The following is a 27,117-nucleotide window of genomic DNA, read 5'->3' on the forward strand; positions in this document are numbered from 1 at the left end:
GCTCTCACAGTCCCACAACCTATCTTCATTAATCTCCATCTAAGTTACAAACTCATCCTGCATTCTCTGTGTAACCTACCTTCACCTTGATCTATTTGAGCTGTGACTGAAATGAGCTATCTGTGCCCTAACACACCCCACTTCCACAAGACTTGTCGTAACTGTACTTTTCCAGAGAGGGTGTAGACACTCGTATGACAAAGGGATCAACCAGGATTCCTTTTACACAAGCTCCCTTTACAGAGAGTCAGGAATTTCTATATCTCTGGCTAACTGGCAGAATCACTGGAAACTGAAACAGTTCAAGTTTTACTCTTTGAGGTCACATCCTTTATGAAAACTGGCATATGTTGCATGTGTGATCACCTCGGCATACATTTGGTATTTTATCCAGAAACAAGCAGCTGTGCCTGTGTAGCTCTTCCCAGTGTAATCACAACCTTCTTTACTTCTCAAAGTAGCGATAATACGTTTCCACCTCTCTCAATGACCTGGGTGAAAGCAGGGATTTTCAGGATTGTAATTCTGGAAGGTCAGTGGTTGAGTGTCTTATTCCTTGCTCCTAGAGGTGGGTCCAATTATGTCCACCCAGTCCAGGCTGAAAGAAACGTATTTCTATTTTCCCAGAATAGTACTCTATACCCCAAAACCATCTCTGGGAGGTTACAAAGTCATTTATATAGTTTGTTGATGGGTTTTGCTTTTTTGTTTTTCAGAGAAAAGAGACAGAAAGATGGAGAAAGAGGCTGAACATGGGGAAGGCTTGGGGAACAGAACCTTGTTTGGCCATTCCATAAAGTAAATCACCATTTCCAAAATATGTAGAGTGATAAGGATGAACAGTTAAGCTATAATCCCCTTTTCAATCAACAAACTACCCATTTAAGAAAACAAACACAATGGGGCTTTCCCTGGTGGCGCAGTGGTTGAGAGTCTGCCTGCCGATGCAGGGGACACGGGTTCGTGCCCCGGTCCGGGAAGATCCCACATGTCGCGGAGCGGCTGGGCCCGTGAGCCATGGCCTCTGAGCCTGCGCGTCCGGAGCCTGTGCTCCGCAATGGGAGAGGCCACAACAGTGAGAGGCCCGTGTACCGCAAAAAAAAAAGAAAACAAACACCACAACACATTTTGCCTCTGGGCTTGTGATGACATGCAGGTGTATCTCTTCCAAGTTCAGGGAATGGTTCAGGTCTCTCAGCACATCCACTTGGTTAATCTACAGGGGATTCCCCCTCACTCAGAAATGCTAATCAACATCACTTCTTTCTTTGGTGTTGCTTTTTTAAAGTCAAACCTACTATTGGATGGGAGAAGTCTACTAGAGATGCAAAAACCTAAAATGATATGAAAACTTGAATATCAGTCCTGCAATACTACTTGAAAGGGTTCAGAGGTCCAAATGGCTGTTAGAACCTCTTATAATATTTAAAATCAAACTACAGCAGTGATTTCAACCATCAATGGCATTTTATTTTGGAAGTTCTATGTATTCCATAGGTATTAACTTCCTTTCTCTCACCGCCCCCTCCCTAAAAAAATCAGAAAGATTAAAAAATATATATATAAAATCTCTTATCTAGTTTCTCTAAAGTCTTAGGTTAAAAAACTTAAGTGGTGGGCTTCCCTGGTGGCGCAGTGGTTGAGCGTCCGCCTGCCGATGCAAGGGACACGGGTTCGTGCCCCAGTCCAGGAAGATCCCACATGCCGCGGAGCAGCTATGCCCATGAGCCACGGCCGCTGAGCCTGCGCGTCTGGAGCCTGTGCTCCGCAATGGGAGAGGCCACAACAGTGAGAGGCCCGCGTACCGCAAAAAAAAAAAAAAAAAACTTAAGTGGTGCTTCTCCTTTATGAGGATACTGCTTTTTAAGAAGAATTCATAGTCTTTCCGTATGTTCACTATAGATTTCTACTCCTTCCTGGGGAAAAAATGGTCAACGCTTCTGCTTCTTTTTAATAAATTAATTTCTCAATTATTACACATTATCATTCCCCACTTGACACATTCTTAGAAACTTGATTGTTGGATGCATTTTTCACTTGGCAAAAATTCAATGTGGCTTTGCGTGGGATGTCTAAGTGTCGGAAACAGCAGTGTTGATGTTCTGGTTTTGAGAGGGAAAATATATATAGGATGCATACAATCCCTGGAAGAACAAAGGCAAAGGACTGAAATAGGGGGTGCACACAGTTAAGAAGGCTGATAGACACTACTTGGTTCTGAATTCTACAGCTGTCAGCCACCAAAGACTGCAGTGTAGCCCAGAATATAAATTTCTGCAAGAAGAGGCTGGTTAGGCACTGTGAAATGACAGAGTTGGCTTCATTTCGTTCCAAGTGTATAGAGCAGATACACACAAGAAGGAGCAGTATGGGTCATTTGCAGTGAGCAGTAACCTGTGAACAATCACGCATGGGCATTTCTGCAAATGCTCTGTCAACACAGGCACTGGGGAAGAGAAAAGAAGCATCCTATTAAAATACACTTCCATCTCTAACTCACCCAAGGCCCCAGGCCTCCTCAGCGCCTCAGATTTGCAAGACCAAAATGCAGTTTAGAGTTACGTGTCATTCTAGGTCATCTGGAAACTGGTTCACTGGAGCCATCTCAGAAGACCTGGGTGTGCCCAAGAGTGCAGCAAGTCTACCCAGAAGGGTATGCCTTAATGATCTTCACATCGTCCACAGGACGGTCCTGGGAGTTTGTTTCCACCATTCCTACTCGATTCACCATTCCTATACCCTGGCACACACGGCCAAAAATGGTGTGCTTGCCGTCAAGCCACTGGGTGGGAGCCAGGGTCACAAAGAACTGGCTGCCGTTGGTGTCTGGCCCGGCATTGGCCATTGCGAGAATTCCAGCCCCTGGCGGGAAAAAGGAAGAGAGGAAAGAGTATGAATAACCCCCATAGCTCCAGCCTGGATCTGCAACACCAGCCTAGGGATAAAAAGAAGCCAGACCAACCACCCGACCAGACAACCTTCCCCTCAGGGCAGGCTCTCTGCCCTTGCACAAGGGCTAACAACTGCACTACCCGATGGCCTCATCTTCCTTGTCTTCACCTACTCCCTAGCCTCTATCCATGATGATCCCTGCTAAACTCTGGACCATGTTCTCAATTCCCCTCAAAAATTCAAGAAGGTCAACTGCTTCTTTGAGGAAGCTTGTAACAGCAACATTCAACAAGTAGTTAGAATCAAGATCACTCAGATCGGCACTCTGAATCGCTCAGGACTCTTGAGGCCGCTTGCTCTAATCCACCAGAGCTCTTTGTGGCTCTGCAGCTGGGCAGCTACACGGCACCAGGCCACGGTGTCAGGCATTCACCTTGAATCACAGCCAAAAGAGTGAGCTTTTAAAATCCACTCCCTCTTCCTACCCAGTCCAGACAGGTCATATACCTACCTGTGAATTTCAAGTCTGGATGAAGTTCATCTTCAAACTGCTTGCCATAGATAGATGCACCACCTCGACCTGCCAGTTAGAAGACAGGAAACCAATCAGCCCACATTCCACCTCACACCAAGAACTACGGTCCAGGGTTAAATGACTTTTGGAGTACAGACGAGGAAAATCAGTGAGCACGCCTAGCACTGTGCTAAGTACACTGCAACTACACAGCCCAGCAGCAGAATCAAGCATTGGCACAGCACATTCAAATCACTGGTTTCATTTAGGTAAGACGTTTCTTTTCAAAATAACACTGAGTGCTTTTTTCCTGCTTATGAAAGTAATACATTTTCACTGTCAAAATGTAGAAAACATAGATCATTATCAAAGGAACATTAAAGTCCCCTGTAATCTAACCATCTACAAATAACCACCATTCATGGTTTGATGTGTTAAGAGGTTTCCTGATTTTTTACATTTTTATGGGTACTTTAGACAGGAGTGCTCCAAGTCCTAACCCTATGCCCATCACAGACACTGCTAATCAATCAGCACTCTTCCCTGCTGAGCTTAGACTGGCCTCTGAATCCTCACCAACCCAGAAATCCAGGCAGCCATTTTTAATGGATCAGATGTGGCATAAGAATTGAAACCTATTTGTCATCCTTAACCTAGATGAAGGAAAATAAAATTCATTTAAGTCAAAGATAACTAGCTTAAGGAGAAACAAGGACAGTGCTGGGTGGCAATGTGGCAGAAAAGAATAATATTACAGTAGGGAGAATTCATTGGGAGGAGAAGCAGTATGCTGTAAGGAGAATATGAAGAAACATGGCATTGGGAATGATTTGCTAGAACATCACAGGTTATTTATATATCCACAAGAGTCCATACCCTTGCTGTTCTGGTCACCCAGGTTTTGTTGTTAGAGAAAAATGATACGTTAAATAAGATTTTTCCATAGGAAAAAATGTCCTAATAGGAGATAGCTCTCTTAATTATTTAGTCAACCATATGTCTTGTTGAACTACTTTGGTTTCTCCAAGTTGACCAGTCAAGACAAAACAGCCTGAAACAAAGTGAACAGATTTATCAGCTTACTCTGCTTGCCTGGCAGACAGGAAACAGGCCAGAGGCAAGGAGCTCACTTCCTCTTACAGCCTGCTGTGAAAGTAGCATGTTAAAGCACCATGTCCACCCCCAGAGGCCCCTGGGCCCTGCTAAGGTGTTTCCATGGTAAAAAATCCTTTGCTGTGTCTTTTAGGATGCTCCACCACAGGGAGCCTGTCACAGCCCCCGGTTCAGGAAGAAAACGCTGTTCTCATGCAAAGAGGAATGGGGGTGAATGTTAACAGAGTGGGGGAAACCTCCCACCTGGCCCAGGCTACCCATGCTTCTGGAAAATTACTGAACTACCAAACTATGTAAAAATTCATTCCAAAAATTCCAACATGCCAGTATACCTCCAAACAGCAATTATATAACCAGTATGTTCCCTCTGACTATAGAGTCAAGGTTCCTGCTTGAGCTTGGGGTGGGGGGTTGGTTAGTAGAAGTGCTAGGGCTGAAGATGAGAGAGGAGAAAGAGGGCTATGGGGACAAACTAAGGTCAAGCCCTACCTCCAGGGCTTGAATGAGCATGACGAGGATGAAACTCAGCAGTGCACTGTCTGTCTGCAGGCTGAGCCTTGGAAGTGTGATCTCTGCAAGCCAAGGACTGCCAGAACCTCAGGGCCCCACTCTCAAGGAACTGAAACCGAACATATGAATGGCACCACAAACAGGATAGGCCAGTCAAGAGCCACAGATAAAGCCTGGGGGCTTAAGCAATCGGAAGGAGATGAGAGGAAAGGGCATGGAAGCCCCACTTCACTCACTAGGCATAGTTTGACCAACTGCAAGTAGTTTGGGCCTCGAAGGCACCATTTAATCATAATATGTTATCTTTTCATAACCTAATTCAACTCAGTAGGGTTTGCAGCAAATTGTCAGAAAGACAAATAATTCCAATCAAAACATTCCTTTGGGCATGCGGAATAGTGGAGAAATGGACAGGGAGTGATTAAAGAGTTCTCCGGTGCACAGCAGGCAACAGATGTCAATGATCACATATAAAGCCAAAACTTAGGAAGCTCTGTGGTAAAAACGTGCTGTGTGCCTCCTCTAGTACAGATACAAGGGAGACAGGCACAGGCCTGTTTTCCAAACTCTGTGCCCTCAAAGTCCTTCCACTCTTCTGCCCCCTCCTTTAAACATTTATTCAATGTATTTAATATTTCAGACATAAAAAGATACAAAGAATAATACGACAAACAACTGTGCAGCCTCCCCTCAAGAAATAAAGTGTGGCCAATCCAGTCGAAGACCCCAGGCACACACACCCTGTTTCCCTACCCCAACTCCACCACTCCCCTAAGAGCTAACAACTGCTGTGAAGGATCTCATCTTCCTCTCGGGTCACCACTACCCTTTCTGACCAGGAGTTTGTCATTTCCGTGCATTTTCTTTTCTACTACATATTGTATGTATCCCTAAACAAATGTACTGTTATTTGCATGTTTTTAGGTTTATATAAATGGTATTATACTCTATATATTCTTCTTCAGTTAGCTTTTTTTGGGTCACCACTGTAGGTGATATTCATCCATTTTGTTCCATGCAGCTCTCTGTAGTATTCGTTCCACTAAATGATTACAACACCATCTTTTCTCACGGTGATGGATAGTTAGGATCTTTCCATTGTTTTTGGTATCATAAACCATGCTGCAATACCATTCTTATACTGTCTCCCAAACACAAGTGCAGGAGCTCTCAGGGACTATACCTCATGGGGGATATGCAGGCTCACAGTGTATCAGCATTTCACCATTACTAGATTTCCCCAACTATCTTGCCAGAAGTGGCCCCAATGTGCGCCCCACCCACAGTGCTCTCACTCTTACCCTTACTGCTCGAGGTCCTTTTGCCAGGCTTTTTCTAATGTTTGTCGGTCTGAAAGGTGTCAGATCTCTTGTGTGTTTTAAACTGCGTTTCCCTGAAGCTGTGCGTAATTTCCTGTTTACTGGCTATTTAGCTTCCCTCCTGTCAACAGCTACATTTCTACCGAGTGGTTTCACATTTTAAAATTTATATATTTTTATTAGCAGGATTATTCTAGATACTAATCCTTTGTGAGTTAATGCTTTTGCAAATACTTTTTTCCAGTTTACTTTTTTCACTTTTTTTTTCTGCTTTATAACAAAGTGAATCAGTTATACATATACATATGTTCCCATATCTCTTCCCTCTTGCGTCTCCCTCCCTCCCACCCTCCCTATCCCACCCCTCCAGGCGGTCACAAAGCACCGAGCTGATCTCCCTGTGCTTCCCACTAGCTATCTACCTTACGTTTGGTAGTGTATATATGTCCATGCCTCTCTCTCGCTTTGTCACAGCTTACCCTTCCCTCTCCCCATATCCTCAAGCCCATTCTCTAGTAGGTCTGTGTCTTTATTCCTGTCTTACCCCTAGGTTCTTCATGACATTTTTTTTCCTTAAATTCCATATATATGTGTTAGCATACAGTATTTGTCTTTCTCTTTCTGACTTACTTCACTCTGTATGACAGACTCTAGGTCTATCCACCTCATTACAAATAGCTCAATTTCGTTTCTTTTTATGGCTGAGTAATATTCCATTGTATATATGTGCCACATCTTCTTTATCCATTCATCCAATGATGGACACTTAGGTTGTTTCCATCTCCGGGCTATTGTAAATAGAGCTGCAATGAACGTTTTAGTACATGACTCTTTTTGAATTATGGTTTTCTCTGGGTATATGCCCAGTAGTGGGATTGCTGGGTCATATGGTAGTTCTATTTGTAGTTTTTTAAGGAACCTCCATACTGTTCTCCACTGTGGCTGTATCAATTTACATTCCCACCAACAGTGCAAGAGGATTCCCTTTTCTCCACACGCTCTTCAGCATTTATTGTTTCTAGATTTTTTGATGATGGCCATTCTGACTGGTGTGAGATGATATCTCATTGTAGTTTTGATTTGCATTTCTCTAATGATTAGTGATGTTGAGCATTCTTTCATGTGTTTGTTGGCAGTCTGTATATCTTCTTTGGAGAAATGTCTATTTAGGTCTTCTGCCCATTTTTGGATTGGGTTGTTTGTTTTTTTGTTATTGAGCTGCATGAACTGCTTATAAATTTTGGAGATTAATCCTTTATCAGTTGCTTCATTTGCAAATATTATCTCCCATTCTGAGGGTTGTCTTTTGGTCTTGTTTATGGTTTCCTTTGCTGTGCCAAAGCTTTGAAGTTTCATTAGGTCCCATTTGTTTATTTTTGTTTTTATTTCCATTTCTCTAGGAGGTGGGTCAAAAAGGATCTTGCTGTGATTTATGTCATAGAGTGTTCTGCCTATGTTTTCCTCTAAGAGTTTGATAGTTTCTGGCCTTACATTTAGGTCTTTAATCCATTTTGAGCTTATTTTTGTGTATGGTGTTAGGGAGTGTTCTAATCTCATACTTTTACATGTACCTGTCCAGTTTTCCCAGCACCACTTATTGAAGAGGCTGTCCTTTCTCCACTGTACATTCCTGCCTCCTTTATCAAAGAAAAGGTGACCATATGTGCGTGGGTTTATCTCTGGGCTTTCTATCCTGTTCCATTGATCTATCTTTCTGTTTTGGTGCCAGTACCATACTGTCTTGATTACTGTAGCTTTGTAGTATAGTCTGAAGTCAGGGAGCCTGATTCCTCCAGCTCCGTTTTTCGTTCTCAAGGTTGCTTTGGCTATTCGGGGTCTTTGGTGTTTCCATATAAATTGTGCAATTTTTTGTTCTAGTTCTGTGAAAAATGCCAGTAGTAGTTTGATAGGGATTGCACTGAATCTGTAGATTGCTTTGGGTAGTAGAGTCATTTTCACAATGTTGATTCTTCCAATCCAAGAACATGGTATACCTCTCCATCTATTTGTATCATCTTTAATTTCTTTCATCAGTGTCTTATAATTTTCTGCATACAGGTCTTTTGTCTCCTTAGGTAGGTTTATTCCTAGATATTTTATTCTTTTTGTTGCAATGGTAAATGGGAATGTTTTCTTGATTTCACTTTCAGATTTTTCATTAGTGTATAGGAATGCCAGAGATTTCTGTGCATTAATTTTGTTTCCTGCTACTTTACCAAATTCATTGATTAGCTCTAGTAGTTTTCTGGTAGCATCTTTAGGATTCTTTATGTATAGTATCATGTCATCTGCAAACAGTGACAGCTTTACTTCTTCTTTTCTGATTTGGATTCCTTTTATTTCCTTTTCTTCTGTGATTGCTGTGGCTAAAACTTCCAAAACTATGTTGAATAAGAGTGGTGAGAGTGGGCAAACTTATCTTGTTCCTGATCTTAGCGGAAATGCTTTCAGTTTTTCACCATTGAGGATGATGTTGGCTGTGTGTTTGTCATATATGGCCTTTATTATGTTGAGGAAAGTTCACCTCTATGCCTACTTTCTGCAGGGTTTTTATCATAAATATGTGTTAAATTTTGTTCAAAGCTTTCTCTGCATCTATTGAGATGATCATGTGGTTTTTCTCCTTCAATTTGTTAATATGGTTTATCACATTGATTGTTTTGCATATATTGAAGAATCCTTGCATTCCTGGAATAAACCCCACTTGATCATGGTGTATGATCCTTTTAAGGTGCTGTTGGATTCTGTTTGCTAGTATTTTGTTGAGGATTTTTGCATCTATGTTCATCAGTGATATTGGCCTGTAGTTTTCTCTCTTTGTGACATCTTTGTCTGGTTTTGGTATCAAGGTGATGGTGGCCTCGTAGAATGAGTTTGGGAGTGTTCCTCCCTCTGCTATATTTTGGAAGAGTTTGAGAAGGATAGGTGTTAGCTCTTCTCTGAATGTTTGGAGGAAGGTGATCTCCGCGTCTTACTCTTCCACCATCTTCCTACTTTTTTCACTCTTTTAATGGGATCTTCTCATGCAAAGAATTTTTTGCAGTTGAAATTCCTTAATCTTTTTCTTTATGATCTGTGCTTTCTGTTTCTTTAAAAAACAAAAACAAAAAACCTGTCTTATCCCCAAGACTGCTCTGATGTGCTTCCTCCTTCTCCTGCTCACTGACTGTAGAAACCTCTCAAGATGAACTAGAGTGGCATCTAAGACATGGAGAGTGGTCTCTTACACAAAGATTACCATACTTGGTGCTACCTGTGCCTACCACTCCCATGCCACAGCTGATGGAATCACGGATTAATATCCAGCCCTAAAGCAGCCACAGGTCAGCCAGTTAGCCATTAGGAGGCCCACGTGAAAGCTCTACCTGGGGCATTCGACACAAGAAGGCAACTAACCAAACCAATCAAAGCCTCTCTTCCAGCAAGAGAGCCTCTAACAGATACCGCAGATATCCTCTGAGCATTTCCAACCCCTTCTCCATGGCCTACCTCAACCTCAGAGACAAAAAAGGCAGGTACTGACCAGTCCCGTTTGCAGCTAGGGGTAGCCAGATGACCCAGTTCTGACTTACTGACATAAACAGAAGCCACTGAGTAGAGCTTCTAGGAAAGCTATAGCTTTCCTGATTAAAAAAGGACAACACACTCCTGTCTTTCACCCATAGCTCTTTCCTCATCTTCCTTCTTTGAAAGCAGAGGTGATGTCAGGAGCAGCAGCAGCCACCTGGCAACCATAAGACAAGTTTAAGACCAAAGGCCAACACACTGAGAATGCTGCAGTGGAAGGACACAGCAAGCCTGACAACTCTGCTGGGCAGATGAACCAGTGCCTGCAACCGCTTACCTCCTGACATTTTGTTATGTGAGAAAAACAAAAGCTCTCTTTGTTTAAGCCTCTGTGGTTGAGTTTTCTGTTACTTGCAGCCAGAAGCATCCCAAATTGATACAATCACTTTGTTAGTAACAGCAGAAAGGGTGAACTGACTAGTGGAGCTACTATTGGATTACCAGGGCAAATGCCAGATACCAGATCTAACAAAGCAAACAATACTACAGTTCTCCAAGAAGCTTTAGCTCTTAAGATAGAGTCCTCTCTTCCTCACTTGCCTTTGGGGTCAGAGAGATCTGGATTTCGGTTCCCACTCCACCACTTACTAGCTGTGTAACCTTAAGCAATATACTTACCCTCTCTAAGCCCCAGTTTCCTTGTCCAAAAAATAGGAACAGTAGTAGCACTTATGTCTCATAGGACTGTTAAAAGAATTAAATAAGACAATGCATGGAAACCATGTAGTATATAACATGAAGCAAACACAGTAGTATCAGTGATGATGAGCCTCCTTTAACTCAGATAATCTGAGCATTTTCTTTGAGAGACGACTGCAGGTTGTGACCAACAGTCCACCTTGGGAGGCAGTCTGCCCAAGCTTACGCCAGTTCCTCTGTCTTCAAACCTCCACCATTCCCCCTCTGCTCCTTGCTCTTTGTGGATAACTTTGCTTCTTATTTCACTGAGAAAAAGGAAGAGAGCTTTCACATGTTCTCATCACCAAATCCACTTTCCTTCCTACATCTCTACCCATTTACCTTGCTTCATCCATTATTAATACACTGTATAAATAAATTGTTCGAATGACTATCCCACCACCACATACTAATCAATCCCATTCACCTTTAAGGAACTTTACAGCTACAATTTTCCCTTCTCCTGTATCAGTTTTTCTTTCTGAGAGATCACTCCTATCAGCATAAAAACATGGTATTACTATTTCACATTTTGGAAAAACGACAACAACACTGTCTTCCAAGTATCTCCCCATTTCTCTTCATCAATTTCCAGAAGAAACCCATCCCACTTCTTCTCCAGCCTCTTGAACGCTCTCCATTCAGATGTTTGCCCTCACCACTTCCCTGAAACTGCTCTTGTCAAGGTCATCAGAACCACCACGTTGTCATTAAATCCACTGGTCAATCCTCAGGCCTCACCCTGCCTGATCCAACAGCAGCATCAGACAGTTGATGTCACCTTTCTTGAAATCCCACCTTACTGGCAGCTCTTCATTTTCCTCTACTGGCTCCTTCTCCACTTCCCTCTCTCCTTTCACAGACGTTAGACCTGCACTGTTATGTGAAGACTTCTCCTTCCAACACTTGCTCCCTCCCCCCTTTACCTTTCACAAGTGTTACCCCATTAAATCTCTTGGATTTCTCACTCTGTCTTGGCATGTGCTTCCCAGAGGACCAGAACCAACAGAACCCCTATCACCATAGTGCAAACTATAAGCTTTAGCTTTGACAACAATGAAAGTTTCTAATTCATCTCCCTGCTTCCGGCCTTGCCTCCTGCTTTCCACACCAGTCTATTCTGTATGTGGAAGTCAGGGGATCCTTTTAAAACAAGTCTCATCATGGCAGCCCTCTGCTCAAAATCCTCCAGTGACATTTCATCACACTTCAGACAAAGTCCAAAGTCTTCATCACAACTTACAAGACTTTTCATGATCTGGTTCTCTGATACCTCCTGCCACTCTCCCCCTCACTCACCTGCTCCAGCCACAGTGGCCTCTGTGCTGTTTCTTGCAGAGCACATTCTGGTTCTAAGACCTCTGACTGCCGTTCCCTCTGGATTGTCCTTGTCCCTGACATTCTCATGGTTCATTACTTTATTTTATCCAGAGCTCTGCTCAAATTCCTTCTTATCAGAGAAGTCTTCCCTAATCACACTATCCACAGTAGCACCTCCCTCACTATCCCAGTGGTTCTCAACCAGGGGTGACTCTGCCCCCTGGGGACACTGAACAATGCGTGGAGACATTTTTGGCTGTCACACCGAGGACTTGTACTGGCATCTAGGGAGTGGAGGTCAGGGATGCAGCTGAACATTCTACAATACACAGGACGGCCCCCACAACAAAGAATTATCCAGCTTAAAATGTCAGTACTGCCAAGGCTGAGAATCCCTGCTCTAACCCCTTTTCCATATCATTTGTCATGTACAACCTGACAGTGTACTACATACTTATTTGTTCACTGCCTCTCCCACCAGAATGAGAGTTCCATAAGGGCTTTCTTATTCATTATTTTATCCCCAGCTCTTAGAATAATGCCTGGAGTCCAACAGACATTTGTTAAATGAATTAACAACCAAAATAAATAATAAACACCCATACTTTTTTGAGCTCCTATTTTGTGTTGAACCTGTGCTAACAATTTTATAAACATCTGCTCGTTTACTACTCACAACAACCCTCATGAGGTACATATAACCACACTCCCCATTTATATATAAGAAGGCTCAGCAAGGTCACATAAGTTGTCTAACATAACACTTAGTAAGTGTTCGTGTGAAGCCAAGATTCAACCCCAAGCCCAGCGGGCTCCACAACCCTCTGTTCACCCCCACACTACACTACCTTGCCGTATATCACGGCTGGATTAAATGACCTCACACATTTTTCTTATCAAGAGTCCCATATGGTCCCCGAATGATGCTAATTCAAATCTGAACTCCCGTCTGGGAGTCTCCACGAACTGGCCCAATCTTAACCCCCATGCTGTCTCCTACTACTCTGTGCACTCTGCCCCAAACTGCTCCTCCCTTACTCTCCCCTAAGCATGCAGTTCGGGGGTCTTAGAAATCACATTTTATGCATCTGTCCTGGGCGTGGAGAGGTGGCTGGGTCACGTCACAGAGCCAGTCCAGCATGAGACGTGACACCTGGGGTGGTGGGTTCTCCTTCACACCCTACAGGTGTGTCACTTGTGCCTCCATTCTGTATTCACTCTTCTTCCTAAATCTATCAATAAAATGCCCTTCCCTGTCCTGTCAAAAGTTAAAATTCTACACTTCCTTCAAGGCCCACCTCAAAATATTACTCCATCCCATTCTAACCCCATTCCACTGTACTTTTTCTCTCATTATGAATTATTCCAACAAATGTTCTATACATAATCCATAGCATACCACAATGCATTTGCATATTTATCATATTATTACTTTCTAGTTGTCTCTTATAATGAATACACTGTCTTCTTGGCAGGGCAGGGTTCTCTGCAACAAAGAGAAAAATGCCTTGGCTTCTAATGCTTAAATACTCCTCACAGGCCTTAGAATAGTACAGGATACCCCACAGATTCTTAGCAAATATTCATCAAATGAATAAAATTAACAAGAGCTTGCTGTTCAACACGTTAAATTTCAGGTGTTCCTGGAGCTACTAAGAGGTGAGATGAAATCAGAATGAGGGTGACACACAGCATAATCAGCACGTAATTAATCACTGTAATCACGGCAGCTGGTGAGCACTGTGAGGCTAAGTGCAGAGCTGGAAACGTGAAAGGAAGAGCTTGATAGGATGCCATGTCTTATAGGAAGAGGATAAAGAGAAGAAGTTAGTAGAAAACAGAGAAAAGACATTCAGAGGGCTAAGAGAAGATCCAGCATAGAGTTATTACAATAAAGGAAATTTAAAAGAAGAAAAATGGTTTAAAATGAAGCAGGAGGTCAAAGACATCTGAATTGAGAAAACATCCGGCAAAGGTGTATCAGAAAGACCCTGGAGGACTTCCCTGGTGGCACAGTGGTTAAGAATCCTCCTGCTAATGCAGGGGACACGGGTTCGATCCCTGGTCTGGGAAGATCCCACATGCCACGGAGCAACTAAGCCCGTGTGCCACAACTACTGAGCCCGTGCTCTAGAGCCCACGAGCCACAACTACTGAGCCAATGTGCCACAACTACTGAAGCCCTCGCGCCTAGAGCCCGTGCTCCACAACAAGAGAAGCCACCACAATGAGAAACCCACATACCACAATGAAGAGTAGCCCCTGCTCACCACAACTAGAAAAGCCTGCACGCAGCAACGAAGACACAATGCAGCCAAAAATTAATTAATTAATTAAAAAAAAAAAAAGGAAGAAAGACATGGAAAGTATAGTTCCAGAGGAGCCGGACTGAGGGACAGAAAGGATACATCGGGGATAGAAAAGCTACATCGACCTGCTGAAGAGCCCAGAATGCCACATGCTGGTCATCTGAGATGTTAAGCAAAAATTACGTTACCTAGTCAGCCAGCAGTCCATACTAGTGACCCAGGAGGGCCTAACTCCTGTTTGCCTTCCACCATAAGCCTGCCAACAGGCTTAGCTCAACCACTCACTATACTTGAGGCTGGACACAATTATCTGGAAATCTTTTGAGTGATTCAATTTCATTAAAATTACCTCATGGAAATGTGACATTATGAAGGATTGCAAACTAATTACAGAAATACAGGGAAGCTCTGACAAGAGCACTCACATCTGAGTCACTTCCAATTCTTGTACACTAATCAAGAACTCTCAGTTCACTGGTGTTATGAACTAAAATTTTATCTCATAACAACAAGAAAGAAGAAGAAGACAGGAAAGAAGTACAACAAAGTGTTGACAGGACATTTTCAGATAAAGAAAGTGGACTGAAGCAGAATTAGACTCAGCCTTCCCCAATAACTGATGAAGCAAACACAAAAAATTCACTTTCTTTCAAAGCCAAAAATTCATCAGCAACAACCAAATAAGAAAAAGGAGACAAACTTATTCCAATGATTCTGAAAAGAGTCAGTCAGGGAAAGAAATAAGAGATCCTTCTGCCTGCACTTCTGAAAAGTAGTAATCAGGAAAGGAGGAGTGTCACCCAGAGAATTCTTACAAATACCCTCCAATTTTGAGAAGCCAACAAGGGGAGTGGGTGAACAACCCTGAAGAAGTTAAGAAGCCCTTGAAGACAGAAGCCCACACACCACAGGCGCTCAGGAGTGGCAGGTCAGGATAATAGCAACGACCACCTTAGTCAGGTGGAGGAACACAGGGCCATGACAGGGATCAGGACATGCTACTCCAAAATAAGGCACCCTGGCATAATGAGTATTTCAAGTTGAAGGAATGTGAGAAACAGCAGGTGCAGGAAGGACTTTCTGACATTCCTCTGAAATGGGTCATAAGACTCTCAAATGAGAGGTCCCCTCCATATACTTGGAGGAAAGGAACATCCCTACTTTCATGAAAGAGGGACACCCAAGAGGAATCTGAATGAACAAGCCTTGCTAAGTCTCCCCTAGTTTACTACACTGAGCTTATACTCATACCCCTTTTGTCCGCTCACATTTTCCCACAACTTTCCACTCTATCAAACCTAGCCTAAAAACGCTCAAGGTAACTCCTTCTTCAGGTCTTCATTTTCCTATAAAGGAAATGTCATGCAGAACTTATATTAAATAAATTTGTATGCTTTTCTCTCGCTAATATGTCTTCTGTTATAGAAACCCAGCTGAAAACGAAAAAAAGGTATGAGGCCTCTTTTTCCTCTGCTACAGCTGTACTCAGGGGCTACCCAGGGCCTGGGGTGGGGGTAGAGGGACACCACCGGCATGGAGTCTGGGAAGATAGAACAGAAGTCAGCCCTCCCACAGGGGCTCACTGTGGGCTGAGCTGGTGTTCTCTCCCACACCCTCAGCAGGCTAGAATAAAATGGAAAGAAAGCAACCTAGCATTTGGGATGGGGAAGATGACTGGTCCCACAAAGGTAGGGAGAGTGACAAAGAGAATCCACTTACACTGTACCCAAGCAAATAAAAGATAAGGTCAATGCAGGTTCCGACGTTAAGCGTGGATTTGACAACAAGAAATGGCACGGAGACTATGCAAACATACACAACAAATGGAAGGAGAGAAAGAAGGGAGAAAATATGGGCTTCCCTGGTGGCGCAGTGGTTGAGAGTCCGCCTGCCGATGCAGGGGACACGGGTTCATGCGCCCTGGTCCGGGAAGATCCCACATGCTGCAGAGCGGCTGGGCCCGTGAGCCATGGCCGCTGAGCCTGCGCGTCCAGAGCCTGTGCTCCGCAACGGGAGAGGCCACAACAGTGAGAGGCCTGCGTACCGGAAAAGAAAAAAAAAAAAAAAAGAAGGGAGAAAATATAATCCAAGAAGGGCTTCTCCATGGTTGTCTCAGCTACAGATGCTTCAACAAAAATAAGAATCCAAGAAAACAAGAGCTCTAAGACAAGATAACAAATCAACAGAATAAGGTGAAAAGATTGCAGAGCTGAGAAAACAGACTGAGAGCCAAATGACACCAAGACAGCTCTAATAAATAAATTAGAGCAGTAAAGAACAGAATAGACAGGCCTCAAAACTGAATAAGGCACAGAGTAAAGGTCTGAGATTATTTCAGTGGATGCAGGAAAAAATAGAAAAACATCATCTAACTTACTCAGGAGAAATGTGACAGATATGGAAGGCAAAGGCAATGAAATAAAGAATAACTAGTTTCCTGAAACAGAAAATCCAGTAAGTGTAACAGAGAAAATATTCAGAAATACAAATAAAAAAATTTCCCTGAACTGAAGGAAGGAGTAAATCTGGCCTCAGTATTCTCCAAAGCCATGTTCAAAACCAGAAGGCAATGGAGCAGAATTGTCTAAAAAGATCTGAGAGAATTAGTCTGGCCCAAGTACAGTAAATAAGTCATGATCCTTTTTTTTTTTTTTTTTTTTTTTTTTTTTTGCGGTACGCTGCCTCTCACTGTTGTGGCCTCTCCCGCCGCGGAGCACAGGCTCCGGACGCACAGGCTCAGCGGCCATGGCTCACGGGCCCAGCCGCTCCGCGGCATGTGGGATCTTCCCGGACCAGGGCACGAACCCGTGTCCCCTGCATCGGCAGGCGGACTCTCAACCACTGCGCCACCAGGGAAGCCCCATGATCTTTTTCAACTATAAGCGTAACTGGCAGAAATTCTCAAACATGATTGAGTTTGAAAATATAACACCTTCCAGCCCTTGCAATAAAAACCACTCAACAATAAATTCTGCCTTTTACCACTCGTGAATAGAAAAGTCTAGTGGTGAGCACTGAACCCTCTGAAATGTAGAACCCACACTGTAACTGAGGGACTCACAGGTGCAGAATGGAAAATGCTGTAAACTCTGATAAGTAAAATAAAACTAACAACAAAAAAGTGGGAGCAAGGGAGGGAGGACAGGTGTGAGATAACAGAAAAAAAGATGTATCTATATATACAGAGCCTCTAAAACCTTTGTAAATTCCTAAGTGGTAAGAACACCAGGAGCATCTCTTGTTCTAATATTTGGTCTTTGACCCTATCCCTGACACAGGGCTCCTGAAACCCTTATAAATTCCTAAGTGATTAGAGCACTAGGACCATCTTTTGTTCTAATGAGGTGACTCTGGGTGGATCCTGGATGGGGGCTGGTCACCAGAAAGACCAAGTCATGATTAGAAGCTTGGAATTTTCAGTGCCTGCCCCACCCCCTTCTCCAGAGAGGGAAGGAGGGGAGAAAGGCTAGAAATGGAGCTAATAATTGATCATGCCTACATGAGGAAGCCTCCATAAAATCCCAATAGTACAGGGTTTATAGAGTTTCAAAGCAGACGAACACATCCACCCTGGGAGGGTGATGTACCCCAACTCCATGGGGACAGAATTTCCCATTCTCAGCACCTTCCCAGACCTCACCTGAAGCACCTCTGTTCATCTGTATCCCTTACAATATCCTTGAATAAACTGGGAAATGTAAGTAAGCACTTAGGTTTCCCTGAGTTCTCTGACCTGCTCTAGCAAATTAATCAAACACAGCTGGTGTCACAGGGAACTGCTTGTTGTGGGGAAAAAAATTCCATACACTTGGTGACCAGAAGTGTCAGTGAAGTGTTCTGTGCGACCATATAAAAGTAAAGGAAAAACCCAGGAGGGAAGAACTGAGTTCTTCCCAACATAGGAAGCAAGTAAAACTAAGTTTTCCCTAAACAATACGAATGGGTAGAAATTTAAGTACTAACTGTCTCATCTTTCACAGTAGGAAGTCAATTTTTCTGTTAAGTATATACAAAATTAAATACTTTTTGTTTTAAAAACAATAGCATGCATGACATAGCCTATTCTCTTGAAATTATTTCCATCTAGCTAGTTATCCATCCTTTTAACTAGGTATCTGAAATGAAAGATGTCTAGAATAATGGCCGCCAAAAGTTAATGTTCATCATTTCTGAGAGGTGGGACATTGGGGGAATAGCTAATGGTGGTTAGGAATCTTTAGGAGCTAAAATTATGAGTGATTTTTTTTTCCTTTTCTTTTCTTTTTTGGCCACGCCACGTGGCTTGCGGGATCTTAGCTCCCCAACCAGAGAGTCCTAACCACTGGACCACAAGGAAATTCCCTCTTATGAGTGATTTTTCCATTCTTTTTTCTACTTTCCTCTATATTCTATATTTTGAAATGCGTCCATATATATTGAAAAAATAGAATGCCTCTTCATCATAAAGGATAAAGGACAACTGAGAATGACAAGGAAGAAAAAGACTGAGAAAAAACTGCCACAGAGAGAACCAAGCTTATTTAAAGGCAAAAGAGCAGGAATAGGAATTAGCCAGAGAGAAAATGCAGACTGGGAAGCAAGGGCCCTTGAAAATTATAAATGTTGGCATCTACCAATTTCACTAATAAATCCCAACTCAACAATGATAACTCCCAAATTCATACCTCCATCCCCAACCTTTCCATGAACTCCACACTCATATCCCATTAATCAACATTTCCACCAGAAGATCTGACAAGCATTTCAAACATAGTGTGTCCAGAACCAAAACCAAATTTTTGATGTTCCCCCTCCAAACATGCTCCTCTCTCCACCTTCACGTTTCACTAAACTCCAGTTAAAACCCTTGAAGTCATCCTTGACCATCTCTTTCTCACACGCCTGTCCTTCCCAGCTTCCAACCTCAGCACTGGCTCCATTTCTATCAAAACATAACCTGAATCCAGTCACTTCTCACCACCGTCTATACTATTAGGCTAGTCCAACCACATATATCTAGACTGGATGACTACAGCAGCTTTCTAACTGGTTCCCAGCTCTCACTCTTGCCCCACATCATCTATTCTCCAAACAGCAGTCAGAGTGACCTTTTTTTTTTTTTGGCTGTGCCACACAGCATGTGGGATCTTAGTTCCCTGACGACCAGCGATCGAACCCGTGCCCCCTGCAGTGGAAGCACAGACCCCTAACCACTGGACTGCCAGGGAATTCCCAGAGTGATCTTTTTAAAGAATAAGTCAGATCATGTCACTCCTTTGCTCAAAACCTTCTAATGGCTCCCATCTTATTCAGAATAAAACCCAAAGTCTCTACTATGCCCTACAAGGTCCTACATGATCTCCTATCTAGGCTCCTGACTCACAGCCTCTGGGTCTACTCTTCCCTCCATGGGAATGTTCTTCTCTCAGTCACAAGGTTCATTCCTTCACTTCCTTCAGATCTCTGTTCCAACCACATCTTTCAGACAGGACTTCCCTGACCTTTCTACTAAAATCCCATCCCCACATCCTTTTCCTGCTTTATTGAGAGCAGGAAGTTTTTTGTTTTTTTTCTCTAGGCACAGCCATATCCCAGAGCTCAGAAAAATATATGACACAAGGCAGGTGCTCAGTATTTGTTAAATGAATGAATCAATCTAAGAAACCACTATTCTCTTTTCCTCAAAACACTGAAAATGTCCTTCTTTCCTCCTGATTATCCAGACTACTCTATGCATTACTATAATTCAGGCAAACATTATTTGCTCTTAGTAAGCAATACACGGAAGTTATGAGAAACTCTATAAAGTCCGGGAGTCAAGATTGGTTTCTGGTCAATTCCACTTGTGTGTGTTTGGGGAAGGGGGTGTGCTAGCAAGGGCAGAAGTAGTCACCAGAATCAACTAACCCAGTCCCTGGTATGTGGAAGAGAGCCCTGGCTACCTTCTACTCAGTTATAACAGCATGAGGCTTCAGAAACTAACGTTGACTTAACTGTACCTGTCCCTGTTGGGTCACCTCCCTGGATCATGAAGTCTTTGATGATTCTGTGGAATTTGGTGCCATTGTAGTAACCTCGACGAGCCAATTCAGCAAAGTTCTTACAAGTCTTTGGAGCGTGCTTCCAGTACAGCTCCAGCACGATGATCCCCATGCTGCAGGGGGAGAGGACAGTAGAGCTCCAGTCAAGAACAAGGTCACAGCAGACAGAAACGTTATGGGACTGCTCCATGACTCTTCCTTTTCAAGCTTATAAATCATGAAATTATGATAAATATCAGATTTCATGCTCAGCAAAGGAAAACAACACAATGCAAATAACATAAACACAGATACCTCCTTTGAGTAAAACATGCAGGGGCTTCTGGTACTTCTTTTAAGCAAAATAACCATGGACAACTAAAAATTCTAACACCTTGTATACAAGAAATCACTGATCATTGGAAACCAATATAACCAACCCCTGAATTAGGGGAAAAAAATCTTACACTTCATTTGTAATTTTTTTTAAGTTGGACATTAAAAAATTGGGAATTCAAATTTATTTATACATATATAAGTTTCTGGGTGGGGGTGGAAAGTGGGTAAATGGGAGACAGGAAGGTTTTCAGTGAATATCTTTTTTAAGCTTTTGTAGTTTAGAGCTATGTAAATTACTACCTATTCATTAAAAAAATTAATGGGAAAAAAAAAAGGTACAGTTTGTGTGTATTTAGGAAGGGTACAACAAAGGCAAAATCTGATTACTTCAAAGCTTTATACCTGCCCAATGTGATAAGTGCTTTTCCCCTAGAAGTAGTGCTAAGGAAAAGGAAGAAGTAAGACTTAGGACAGGTGCCTTCCCCTCCATGTCATCACTCACCTAGACTTTAAGCTCCAAGAATGTGTGAACTGAGTCAACTCTGTATAGCCTGAATACCCAGTGCCAAGCACAGTGTAAGCACTCTATTAATAAATGTACTATGTGCTAGAACATAGCTTTCTAAAAGCCTTTCTACTGGCAATTCATCCTTCACACTCCTAACATTCAACACGGATTAACAACTACTCTGTGCAAGATACAGTTCTAAGTGCTTTTCCTCTCACGGAGCAACATTCTGGTGGATATTTGTAAAATACAGGGAATAACTTTTTGGAATGGCAATCAGAAAATACCTATACAAGTTTGAAATGTGCATACCTTTTGACAGCAATTTCAACTTCTAAGTTTCTATTCTATGGAGAAACTTACAAAAATGCTTAAGAATACAATATGTGCAAGGATGTTTATACCAGTATTTGTCCTAACAAAAAAAAATATGAGAAGCAATTTAAGTCTTCAAAGAGGGAATGACTAAATTATGAAATATCCATACTACGGAAGGCTGCATGTACTAGTGTGCGAAAGAAAAGCAAATTACAGAAAAAATATATATATATAATATGTTCATACAATCTTATTATTGTTTAAAAATAGAACATAATAGAGATGCCTATGTGTACAGAGAAAAAGATCTGGATGGTCATCCAACAAACTATTAATGGTATTTTTACAGAGAGGAGTTGCTTTCACTTCTTATTCTATACACTTCTACAACTGCTTGGATTTAAATTTTGATTTATGTTGTAATTAAAAAAACTAACAGGTGAATTCAGAAATAACATACTTTCAACTTGAGGCCAGAAAAAGTAGAATTTTCTCATTAAGAAGGTGGGGAAAATGGCCAAGGGGCAAGAGCAGCAACTGAGAGAACTGTGCTCTGATGGAAAAGCAGCATGGCCAAGAATAGAAAGATGGAAAGATGATGGCTGGACCTTGGCTGCTGATGTGAGAACAGCAGATGTAGGGAGAGAGGTAGGCAAAGGCCAGGATGAAGGTCATACTACAGAATTTCAATTTTATACTGTTGTAGTAGTAAGAAGTTACTTAAGGTTATTTGTTCTACTTTGGAAAGATCACTTTTAACTTTTTCCAAGGAGGCAATGGAATGAATGGGGCTAAAGAACCTAGCACGTGAGGCAGACAGACCAGGCTCCAAATGAGGTTCCCCTACTTACTAGCTACATGGGTCTAATCAAGCCATTTACTCTGCAAATTTTGACATTTCTCCTGCTAAAACTGGAGAGAAGCTGGAATTGTACCTACATGATCTGAGTTGCTAAGAGGATTAAACTAAATGTGATGCTACACATCAGGGGCGCGGCACTAGCTGTTTGTGCTCAATATTATCACTCTTTGATAGGAGAGAATAAATGTGCTTCTTCCTGTGTTCTCCTAAAAATCTGTTTATACAACTGTGCTACTTACAACCTTAATATTTACAAATCTGTCTCCTTCACTATACTGTAAGCTTCTAAAGGCAAGGCTGTGTTTTATCCACCTCTGACCCTCAGATCCTACGTCCCCGGCCTGTAGATTCAATACACGTTAGTTGAATGAAAGGATGAATGAACGGAGGGGTGAGAGGAAGGCAATCGGGCCTCTGTCGCTAAAGTCTCACCGCGAGTCCGTGCGGAGCTCGGACGCGGGCAGCGGCGGTCCCCACTCAGCCCTCAGGCCGCCCCCACGACCGCGGCTCCACGAGGAGGTCGGCCTCCCGAAGGAGCGCGCCGGGAACCCAGCCCCGCGGCTAAGCCTGGGCTCCGCGTCGCCTCCGCCAGCCCAGGGCCAGAGGCCAGACCCTCACCTGGTCTCCAAGTATACGTTGGGCGGCTGCCAGGAGTCTGGAGGGATCGCCGCCATAGCTAAGCTGGCGGAAACCTCCCGTAGCAATTGTTACTTCCGGCGATTCGCCTGGGACCCGATTCGCCGGGTACCCGCCGCCGCTGCACACACTTCCGGTTCCCGCCATTCACCTCGAGCGATGCCAAAATTTGGGAGCTTGAGACGAGGAAGGGGAGGGACCCCCACCTCCAAGGATGAGAATCTGGGGTGCAAGGCGAAAGCAAGCTGTCCGCAAGGACGGAGAAAAGTGCAAGCTCTATAAAAGGTGGCCTCCAAGTGGAGAGAGGCCGCGCCACTCTCCGGACGGTCTGATTGGTTCTTTTAGGCGTGGAAGGCGTGACCAACCAGCAAATCTGCACTTCTATTGGCGTTAAATCCTAACCTTTCATTTGGAAGAATTCACTAAGTCCCACAGTCTAAGGAGAGGAAGAGTGGAAGGGAATAGAGATGAGAGACGCCAGTAACTAACGCTTGTAAGGCGCTGTATATTTACAGAGCACTTGAACATTATAATCTACTGCGCAAAACAATCATATAAAGTAGAGGTTGTTATTCCCATTTTTCAGATGTGAAAACTGAGACTCAGCAATTAAATGACTTATTTGTCCGTAGCCATACAGCAAATCAGAGCTTCTAGACTCCAAAGGCAGAGTCTGGAGAGAGGGGAGAGGGAAGGACAGGGAAGAAAATGAGAGATAAGGAAAGGGAGAGACAGGAGAATGAAGATCAAATAGATCAGGGCTAGAGCAAGGCTTAGAGTGACTGTGGCCGGGATATATGATGCCCCAAGGTTGTTAGAGTTTGCTCAGGATCAAAGAGAAGCAAAGTAGGGGCAATGAGACGAGGTTTGGAGGGAGGACAAAAAAGAAATGGGGTAAATAAACATATAGTAAATGCTTTGCACACCACTTAATAATGATGGCTAAATGAATGCTTACTTTGTGCCTGGCATCCAACTAAGGACTATTGTGTACTTTCACATTGTTAAAAATCAAACACAAATGGAGCCCAGACTTGGAAATTCCCTGAGCAGACAAATCAGATTAGTCATACAAGTAAAACTTAATTTAGCTTATTCTGTAAAACAAGCAAAACTTAACTTGGGCCCCTTCTTGTTAATGCCTCTGAAAATCATAAACGAAACCTAAACTTCCCCAAAATTAATGTGAGGTAACCACTTTTAACCCATTCCCTATCACTAGGAAAACTCTTAATAGTATAACCAACCACTGTGAAGAATAAACAACCACTGCCTCCTCACTGTATAAGCTGCTTTACAAAAATATACCTTTCAGCCTCTTTCCATGTTCTGAGTGCCCCAGTTTGCAAACTGTTGTGTGTATGTGTGTGTGTGTGTGTGTGTGTGATTCTGTGTGTGTGCAATAAACTTTTACTAACTACTATTCCAGTGATCCAGTGTTTTACTTCTGCTATTTCTGAAATTTTTAAAAAACTGAGGTACAGGGACTTCCCTGCTGGCGCAGTGGTTAAGAATCCGCCTGCCAATGCAGGGGACACGGGTTCGATCCCTCGTCTGTGAAGATCCCACATGCCACAGAGCAACTAAGCCCACGTGCCACAACTACTGAAACCCCTGCGCCTAGAGCCCGTGCTCCACAACAAGAGAAGCCACAGCAATGAGAAGCCTGCGCACCGCAACGAAGAGTAGCCCCCTCTTGCCACAACTAGAGAAAGCCCATATGCAGCAATGAAGACCCAACGCAGCCAAAGATTAAAAAAAAATTTTTTTTTAACTGAGGTACAGGGGTTTCCTGGTGGCGCAGTGGTTGAGAATCTGCCTGCCAACGCAGGGGACACGGGTTCGAGCCCTGGTCTGGGAAGATCCCACATGCCGCAGAGCAACTAGGCCCGTGAGCCACAACTACTGAGCCTGCGCGTCTGGAGCCTGTGCTCCACAACAAGAGAGGCCGCGACAGTGAGAGGCCCGCCCGCCGCAACTAGAGAAAGCCCTCGCACAGAAACGAAGACTGAACACAGACATAAATAAATAAATAAATAAATAAATAAATAAATAAAAATTAAAAAAACAAAAACTGAGGTACAGTCGATTTACAATATTTTGTAAGTTTCAGGTGTATAACCTAGTGATTCACAATATTTAAAAGTTTTACTCCACTTATAGTTATTATAAAATATTGCTCTATTCCCTGTGCTATGCAATATATCCTTGTAGCTTATTTCTGAACTTTTGACAACACTTAATCTTCAAACCCACAGGAGGTAGATATCACTATTCCCTTTTTACTTTGAGGAAACTGAGGCTTACAGAGATTAAATAATTTGCTCAAAGTACCACAGCTGTGAGCCTGTGCTCTTGACCACAGTTCAATCCTAGTTTCCTTAATTGCCAAGCAGGAATAAGGGTATACAAGGTTGTAAAGCTCAAAGTAGACAGTGAGCTCCTTGAAAGTATAACTGTGCCTCCTTCATCTTTGTGCCCTCCTTGAAGAGGACTGAACATAGGATGCTCAGGTTTCATTGAATGACTAATGGACAGAAAATAGCTTTTTAGACTGATGAGTGTTGTGCTAATGTAAGGTATAATTAATTTTAGACTTCCTGCAGTTTTGTGTTATGACCCTTGAGCTGGATGGAAAAGTTTTCATCATTGGTCCTTTCTGTCTGTTATCTGAGTTTCCTTTCTTTGGACTTTATGTAGTTCCTTACTGTATATCTTGGGAGGCTTAGGGTAAAATGAGGATGTATTGGGGTTTAACACAAGAATAAGACAGCGTCTTGCTGGCTCATTCCAAATCCTTCCTCAAGAGGCTCAGTATTTGTTGGCCTTTTTGTCCCCAAGAGAACATTAGGTGTCAGTGACTTCAGGACAGAGTTGACAAAGAGGCGTGGATTCCTTTTCTAAATTCACTATTAAATTGTAGCTTGTATAATACTTCATTTATTCTGTATCTAAGCTTAATGTGTCTTCTGAATAAATGTCCCTTACTAAAAACAAAATTATAAACTTTTACAGAAACATCATTTTTTGAGCTGGAAACCTGAAGATCATCCTTTTTCTCTCTGCTCCCTATGAGTGACACATCAAGACGTGTCAGTTCTTTTTTCCAAAGATCCCCAAATTGTATCCCTTCCTTCCCACTCCCACCGCTGTTTCAGACCTTTAACACCAGGATTATTTCAGAAGCCCCTTTGCTGGGTTCCCTGCCTTTTGGCTTCCCCCCACTAATACATCTTACACACAGCATCCAAAGCCCTCCTCCCGAAATACTACAAGATATTGCCATGAAGTATTAAATGGCTTCCCTTTGCCCATTAAAGTCCCAAATCACTTGGCCTGGGCTTGAAGGCCCTTCATCATTGACCACTCACTGACTTCTCCAGCCTGATTTCCTATTATTTTATTATCCAAGCCTTAAATGTGGCACCAGCATTCCCACTTCCAGACCTCTGCCCAAGCTAGTCCTTTTCCTTGCAATGCTTTCCCAAACTTCGCCCATGTCCTTGTTCCAACTCCTTCAGAAAACCTCTCTACTCTTCCTGTCTACAGCAGACTCTCTCCCCTTCTCTCTTCTCGGTCTTTAATTCAGTGCCGCCTTCCATCGTCGTCTAACTGCTTGTGTCAGATTTTCTTCTCACCGAGAAGATTGTTAACAGCCCATGTTAGGGACCATGTCCTAATTCAGTTCAGGTCAACATTCACACGGCCTGTTCCACACCAGAACCTGAACAGAGGGAGCTTCCAGTGTAATCTCGAGCGATTTAACCTTTCCATAAACTTCAGCTTGTTTGGTATGAGGGTAAATGGAGGTTGATGAAGCAGTTTCGCGAATGTAAAGTCCTTTGTAATGTCTGGCAAAGAGTAAACTCTCAATTAACATTAATGACTGGGCAGTGTGTAAATCTGAGTGATTTGTTTGCCTGCCTTTCTTTTAGATCCCAAGGGTAAGGGCCTGCCCACCATTTACATTATCCCTCCCACTCCCACCCCTTAATGCCTAACACGCTGCCTGGCACGTAGTAGGCTCAGCAAACGCTCATTGAATGAATCGGTTCAGCTATGAAGTCCGTGGTAGCCCACGAAGTGGAGAAACCCTGGCAAGAACTGAAGAGAACCGAGGAGCAAGAAACAACGCCAGGGGGAGCAGGAACCCGTTCTCTCCAGATCTCGCGAGAGTTCCCGAGCGCTCCGAGTCTTTGTGCTTTCGGCTTCCGACGGAAGCGTGGGGCGGGT

General features: G+C 43.1%; 2 protein-coding genes across 2 annotated transcripts in view; both read right to left on the reverse strand.

Moving 5' to 3' along the window:
• CPNE5 (copine 5) overlaps positions 1 to 2,634 on the reverse strand; it is a 106,753-nt gene extending 104,119 nt beyond the window's left edge. The window contains exon 1 of the mRNA XM_033424123.2: positions 2,501 to 2,634. The gene's annotated coding sequence lies outside the window, so the exon portion shown is untranslated. The remainder of the gene's footprint in view (positions 1 to 2,500) is intronic.
• PPIL1 (peptidylprolyl isomerase like 1) lies at positions 1,438 to 23,155 on the reverse strand. The gene is made up of 4 exons (XM_004267661.4): positions 22,867 to 23,155; positions 20,201 to 20,355; positions 3,404 to 3,472; positions 1,438 to 2,862 (listed from the first exon to the last, which is right to left on the reverse strand). The coding sequence occupies exons 1-4, from the start codon at positions 22,920 to 22,922 to the stop codon at positions 2,642 to 2,644; spliced, it is 501 nt and encodes a 166-aa protein (XP_004267709.1). The 5' UTR covers positions 22,923 to 23,155; the 3' UTR covers positions 1,438 to 2,641.
• Positions 23,156 to 27,117: the final 3,962 nt, after the last annotated feature.

Source organism: Orcinus orca, chromosome 10 (assembly GCF_937001465.1).
Source record: "Orcinus orca chromosome 10, mOrcOrc1.1, whole genome shotgun sequence".
Taxonomy (NCBI): domain Eukaryota; kingdom Metazoa; phylum Chordata; class Mammalia; order Artiodactyla; family Delphinidae; genus Orcinus; species Orcinus orca.

Excerpts from the sequence above, each read along its gene's own strand:
- PPIL1 (XM_004267661.4), bottom strand. The coding sequence starts at position 22,922 with ATGGCGGCGATCCCTCCAGACTCCTGGCAGCCGCCCAACGTATACTTG. Across the intron at positions 20,356-22,866 it reads AACGTATACTTGGAGACCAG|CATGGGGATCATCGTGCTGG; the intron begins GTGAGGGTCTGG and ends CTCCCCCTGCAG. Across the intron at positions 2,863-3,403 it reads TCCAGACTTGAAATTCACAG|GGGCTGGAATTCTCGCAATG; the intron begins GTAGGTATATGA and ends TTTTCCCGCCAG.